The 7,284-nt window shown below is 40.1% G+C and overlaps 1 protein-coding gene across 1 annotated transcript; it reads right to left on the bottom strand.

The window, feature by feature from the left end:
* Nucleotides 1–801: 801 nt before the first annotated feature.
* LOC146655389 (uncharacterized) lies at nt 802–6,562 on the bottom strand (the record flags this gene model as incomplete). The annotated part of the gene is made up of 2 exons (XM_085428870.1): nt 802–938; nt 5,164–6,562. Coding segments are annotated over 2 exons (1,536 nt in total), but the record flags the coding sequence as incomplete, so codon positions are not given.
* Nucleotides 6,563–7,284: the final 722 nt, after the last annotated feature.

The raw sequence follows: 7,284 nt of genomic DNA, 5'->3' as shown, positions 1-7,284 counted from the left end.
CACATTTTAGTTTACACTGTTATGTATGATTAATCTTTTGTTTTCTGAGTTACCTTAGCTGCAGCTGTTCCAGTCCCTTGATTAAGGAGCCAAGAGGTGGAAAAGGGGCGGAGCGAGCTTTAAAGGAAGACTGCAAATTGGTTCATGCCATAACTCGGGACCATGGGGGGGAATTGGAGTTCATTATGTTTGTTTTACCCCTTCTCCTGTTTTTGTGGGCTGATCAGCCACTATTTAAGTTTCCCCTTTGTCTCATTAAGTTAGGTCAGTTTGGTTGAGTTAGCAGTTGTGTTGTCAACTTTGAGTAGAGTTTTGTTATTTTGACCTCTTTTATGGGCCCAAGATTTTGATTCTTTTTGCATGAGTTAACCAATTATGTTTTTTGGGTTAAATAAAAAATCTTTTTTTTTTGGACTTTAACCTGTGCCTAAGTTTCCTTCACTGCTCAGTCCATCACAACATGTTTGCCTAACCCAATAAATTCTAGTAAATCTAGTTTGAGACCAGGAAGAGACACAAATCCCTGGGTGGGGTTTTTCAGGAACCTTTGTAAAAGGTCTATGCCAAATCAAATATGTGGTTCCATCTGCTGTGGCAATCCCTTATGAGTAAGAGGGTAGCTTACAGAAGCTTTTATAAATGAAATAAAATGTTATGTAACTACAATAAGCCCAAAGCTTAAGATATTATTGTTATATGAAGGCTCATAGAAAATATAAAATTCCTTGTAGCTATAGGGTCAAAAAAAGCAAGTTATAAAGTTCTTATTTAAGCACCAAATCCTGCTTCATAGTACAGGCTTCAAATTGGCTGAGACCTCTCTGCGTTGAGTTGTATCCTCTCGTGCATCTCCAGTATGTGGATTTCCTCCAGGTGCTCCAGTTTTCTCTCACAGTAGAAGCATCTTCTTGCCAGATTAATTGAAGACACAAAACTAGCTGAAGGTGTTGATGTAAGAGTGTGTAGTTGTCTCTCTGTGTTTGGCTGTAATGGACCGTCAGTGTGTCCAGGATTTACAACACCTTTTTTGCCTGTTGTCAGCTGGAATATGCTCTTCTTTTAAAAACAACAGTCTACAGGCAAATTAACATCTTACAGTCAAATAAGAATTTAGTGGCCACATATTTAAACAACACAGATGCGCTTACAGGTATTTTTTAGGATTCCTGTAGGCAGATTGGTCCAAATATTATCTGATATAAGGCTTCTACTGCTTCATTTAATTCCAACGTCCTTGATAGGGTTGAGGGGCACATCATCTGTTGCAGGACTCTTGTAAAATAATAACTCTTTAAGACAGTGGCTGTTTGGTTGGGATCACTGTCAAAATGCAAAATGAGTTCAGTGCCGATGATGTCCTGCTTTTATTGTGTGGTGTGGAAAAAATGTAAACATCTTTAGTGTCCAAAAACCTTTGCATATGACTGCATATGTATGGCTTACGTCTCACCATTTAAATTCATTAAAGCGAGAAGTGTTTCTAAGAACAGTTCCTGCTCCACAAACATTAACACGAATGAGAGAAAATCCATACATGCACAAGACTTGACAGAGCAGTCAAACAGAGTGATAGTGGAAAATCTTCAAAGACATGTAGCCCCTGGTCTTCCAGCCATTACAGAACAAGAGCCAAGAATCTGGTCATCCATTCCTTTCTTTTATTTGACTAAAGGTGTCAAGCTGAGGCGATCACTCCTTTTTTAAATTGAACAGATATGGAAAAAAGGCTCTCAGCCAACTGGCTACTGCACTCTTTAATAAAGTTAACTCAATTTACTCTGTGCTCTTGAAGATATTTCCTGCTCTGGCTTTATGGTTAGTTCTTTAAAACTGTTTCCAACTTTGCACAGCATGGCCTGGTGCATTTCTCTTATTCAAACACCTAGACAACAAGAGAGCTTCATAATAATAATGGATTGGATGTATATAGCGCTTTACAATGCCACTATTCATTCACTCTCACATTCACACACTGGTGGAGGCAAGCTACGGTTGTAGCCACAGCTGCCCTGGGGCAGACTGACAGAAGCGAGGCTGCCATATCACGCCATCGGCCCCTCTGGCCAACACCAGTAGGCAAGTAGGGTAAAGTGTCTTGCCCACGGACACAACGACCAGGACAGAGAGCCCAGGGATCGAACCGGCGACCTTCCGGTTACAGATACGCTTCCCAACCCCCTGAGCCACGGTCGCCGTCATTATGGAATAACATCTTTAGAAAGCTTCTGTGGTTGTGCTTCACTAAAGGCAGAACTGTTTCACTACTCATCCAGCTGGCACTTTGAGCTCTTGGTTCACTCCAGGGACCAGAGCAGACAGTCTCTAACAACACTCAGTCTCCCAAGAGAGGAGCACTTGATGTCACTTTCCAAAAGGCAGGAGCAGGCAACAGCTCAGAGGTGAAAACTGTGGCAGCAGGATTGAAGGAAAGCACTCGTTTTTTGATAGAAAATCTGATTAATTATGTTGCTTCTCTGACTTTTTCCTCAGTCTTGCTAAAGGAAAAAAAAACAAAGTATGGTCTAATATTAAATAATCTTAGCTGACAAAGAGCTCCAAGGACATATTAACTACCTACAATAAAGTAACAACAAACAGGTGTTTAATTTCACCAAGAAAACTGCTAGTTGTCTACCTTAACACCTTTTACCACATGCAACAGACAAAAACGGACCATAAATGGATCCGTATAAGCCAGTGGATTTTATCCAGATAGACACATTTTCAGTTCACTGACAGCTTGGGGCAATCATGCTAATCACAGATCTCTATTAGTACATTGCGATAGCCTTGAGTCGCCCAAAATTTCCATTGCCATTGTTAAAATGGTGTTGAGCAGCAATTCTCCAGGTTTTCTGAAGATCTATCAAAAATGTTCTATGGACATTTTTTAAGTATAAAAAGCATAAAAATACACTTAACTCAAAGGGTAAACCAGTATTTTGTCCACACTTGAATTTGCAACAAAAACTATTTTATCTTGTAACAAGGCATTTTTACTAGCAGCCTGTTACAAAGGCATAGTTTGCCACTTACCATTTCTTGAATCTATAAACAATTCCAAAGATAACGTAAAAAAAAAAAATTTCAAGTACCAAAATCCCAAGGTGATTCTCAGAGAGCCATTAGCCCAAAACGTGCCATTTTTCGGCATCCTGTGCAATGTGTCCTTTTAGGAAACTGGACAAGTAGAGGACAACGAAAGAAAATCCTAAAAATATCTACAGCAGATAAACAGTATCTGAACTTCAAGTCACTGGAGTGATAAACTAAATTTAAAGTTATTTGCTCAAATCATCTTCAGTCTGTACAGATGAGATCAGGCGAGCGGTACAACTGTGTCTACAGCCATTAGTTCTGTCATGGTTTGGTGTTGTATTTAAATCAGTGTTGTTGGGGATCTGGTCACAACTGATGCAATTATGAATGCAGAAAAGTACCAGTATCAGATTTTCATCCACCATCTGGATCCCATCTGGAAACAATTTCACTGGCAACACCTTCATTTTTCAGTATTATAATAATCCCAAACACACTGCCAGTGCAGTAAAAGCATGCCTGATTAGAAAAAAACACACAATGGAACAATATCAGTCATTGATTGGCCTCTCAGAGCCCAAACCGAACATTACTGAAGTAGTGTTGGATCAGCTTGACACAGAACAGAACAAAAGCAACCAGCATCCAAAAAAGAGCTTTGAATGTCTTTAAGAAGCCCGGAGAACTCTTCCTGAAAAATGTTTAAAGAAATTACCACAAGGCATGCCCAAGACATGCCTTTCAGCTAACCTTTTAACTGTGTCTGCTGCAATCCCTGTTAGAGGGAATACACATTTTAGTTTTGAAATGTAGCTTTTAGTAAACTATTCCTTACATTATGCTGCGATGTTCATCACGAATATTCAGTTAAATTGCTTCTTGTCTCACACTCGCGTTATATTTGTTTGTTTATTAAGGAACTCTATGAATGCATGCTAGAGGAGTGTGCATACGGACTTTCAGAAATGCTGATCATGTTGTGCACCAAAGTCCATTTTAGCTGTCACTGCCTTGTCAGTTTGCGTTCCTTTCTATGTCTGTCTTCTATGTGCATGCCCAGCTTTTCAAAAGCAACATCAGTAAAACATCAGCATATCTCCTGAATGTTGCTCAGTCTTTCAATTTGAACCTGAACGTTTTTCTAAATGTGTAAATATTTCCACTATTCTTACACAGAAAGCTGACTTTGAGCATTACTTCAGAAGGGTTTTTTCAGCTTTGATAAATTTCCATCATCTCATAAAGTAATACATTGCTGTCACCTTGAGCACAGACCAGTAAAAAGACTTATTGCACTCATGAAGACAGACAGCCTCCTAAAAATGAAGCATAAAATCATCCAGCGTTGCCTCTGAACAGAATTCCTTCATATACTGACCAAATTGCAGCACAGACAGATGGATTATCTGCTAATAAATGCAAGCAGCACTTTGTGGCAGAGTCAAGAGCACAGTTAGAATCACCAGCACTCCACACTCCCTAGCAGATCATTACATGGAGAAACCTTTGGAATGCAAGCATGCTGATCCACACAGGTATGCACACATGGGTATTCACAGACGCAGACTAAAGCTTTCTTGGCTGCTGCCTCAAAGCACACTGTGCGCTGTCTATCTTGCGTGCTGCACAATATCGTTTATTATTTAGTAAATATTGATATCTATGACTAGCTAGTTTATTGTGATGGTGCTTTGTTTTCTCTATTATTATGTTGCTCTTTGTTGTTTGCTGTCTCCTCTGTTTGTTTTTTTTGTTTGTTTGTTTTTTTTTCTCCATACAGGTGACCCAGGAGTTCTTTTTTTTTTTCTCTCTCTCTTCCCCCCCCCTTCTCACCGTCTCTTCTCCCCTTTGGTTTTCTTTCTTTCTCTCCCCCTCTTTCTCTCATTCATTCCCCTTGTCCTATTTATTTAAAAAAAAAAAAAAAAAAAAGTCTCCAACTCAAGACAAAACAACACAAAGACGTCGGCTATTTTTGGTGCATGTATAAACTGTCAGGCCTCAAACTGTTCTAAACACTGTGTTTCAGGCAGTTTGTTCTACTCTTGGCTCTGTATGATGTCACTGAGAATAAATATCTAATAACTAACATGGTTATTTAAACAACACTTCCTCTTCTCGTCTTACCTCTGGGTGTGCTGGAGTTGGGTCTGACAGAGTCCACTCCCCCACTGGTATTGGCACTCCCTTCCAGTGTCTCCTCCATCGTGTGCATTAGCAGTCTCCGTTTGACCTTGGACACCCCTCCCTGACCGTCACTGCCACTCTGTGGGGTCAGATGCTTTTCTTGCTCAGGATGACCTTGTGACCCTGATCTTTCAGTGAACCACAGGCCAGACTCCACATCATATGACTGATTTAGAGATGGTGAGTGGGTGGAGTTGTGACCTTCTAGGGCCAATTCTTTCCTTCTTTCAACAAGGTGTTTACTGTTATCTGAAGGCACTGAGATGTAACTCCGAAAAGGAGGATCAGATGGAACATTTCGGAAAACATCGGGAATGCGCATCTGCTGAGCCACAGAAAGGATGCATTTACCAGGTGGCTGCTGCTTTCCGCAATCTCCAGGCTGTGCAGAACTCCCGGTTAGTGCTTCTCTGCTCACTTTTTTCCAACTTTCTCTCTCTGCAGATAAGGTTTTGATCAATTTGCGCTCGCTAAAATCACAGAGCTCATCCCCGTTCTCCTTAACTGTGAGGGGAACATCATCTGTGTCACTGACAGTCGCTTCCGGAACTAAGTCTCCATGCATGTTTCTGTAATTGTTATATAACTGTCTGCTCGACCACTTCCTGTACTCTGCATCACTGCTATTATCACCATGAGCTCTCTGCTTGTCCTCCCAATAATCACTTTTTATTTGCTCATTTGTCATACCCTTAAAACTTAACTCACTTTGCAGGCTGCTCTCAGCTTGGCTGTGACTGTCTTCTTTCAAGTTTTCTTTCACCGTTGACTCAAGATCTGTGATCAGAACCTTAAGACTGGACAGGTCTGACTCCAACTGATCCATGTGCTGTGAACTCTCAGTTAAAATGCTTGTTACTTCCCCTTCAACTGTGAGATTCACTCCGGGAGGACCCACTATAGGACTGTTTTGATGACCTGGATTAACTTCTTCAGAATTGTGATGGTCTTTCAAACCAGTACCAACCTCAAGTTTCCCCTTTGAGGTCTCCTCCACATCAACCTTTTGTCCACTTTTTCTTTTGTAGTGAACAGGGCTCCTGCAGAAGCTAGGGGCTGGGACTGTGCGATATTTCCCTGCTCCTTTAAAAAAAGCTGGAGGATCTTTAACAAGGGAAGTTTCTAATGGCTGTTGCTGGATGAAGGCACTGAATTGTTTTGGCTTTATTAAGACCTCCTGTGAACTGTTCAGCCTATTACTTATGATGATTGTTTCTTCATCAACACTAGTCATTTCCTTATTATCTCCATCTCCTGTTAAATGTGTCATATTTTTCCCAGAGAATTCACTTTCAATCATCCGCTCATTCTCATAGGATTTCTTTAACGAAGTTTCCAAAAAAAAAAGAAAAAAAAAAAGAAAAAAAAAAAAAAAAAAAAGAATCACCAGCACTCACCGACTAACCAGAAAAACAGGTATTTGAGACAGAAATAAGTATGGTCATGTATTAGTATATTCTGTTACAGACAGTTACTTGATAATAATAAATACTAAGTACCCCAACCCGTTGTGGCAGATAGCTGCCCCTCCCTGAGCCTGGTTCTGTCTGAGGTTTCTTCCTGTTAAAAGGGAGTTTTTCCTCCCCACTGTCGCCAAAGTGCTTGCTCATAGGGGGTCATATAATTGTTAGGTTTTTCTCTATATGTATTATTGTAGGGTCTATCCTACAATATGAAGCGCCTTGAGGTAAATGTTGTTGTGATATGGCGCTATTCAATAAAACGGAATCGAATTAATAAGTTACTTTAACTTTTAAGTGTGTAAAGAAAAGTACAGGAATTAAGTTTAACCAAAAAGCAAAAACACAAGAGGAAAAAAACTGAAGACATGAGGAGGCAGAAGATACACCAGGAAAAGCAATCACCAAAATAAAGAAAGAAATGACTATAAATGAGACATGAGAAGGCTAACAGAGTAACAAATAGGACAAATACAACAGACACCAAGCTCCATGACAGTGTTGCGTTTAAATAAAGATAAGCATGAGTAGGGGACAGCCGGGATGTTTGGCACACCTTGTCTTTTGTGTTATCATTTCTGTCATGCAGTAATTTAGAATA

This window comes from Rhamphochromis longiceps, linkage group LG13 (assembly GCF_057381845.1).
Source record: "Rhamphochromis longiceps isolate RC_006_pf linkage group LG13, R_longiceps_female_GT1.1, whole genome shotgun sequence".
NCBI classification, from domain to species: Eukaryota; Metazoa; Chordata; class Actinopteri; order Cichliformes; family Cichlidae; genus Rhamphochromis; species Rhamphochromis longiceps.
Note: the sequence above shows the minus strand (reverse complement) of the source record. Positions and strands in the feature narration are given on the sequence as shown.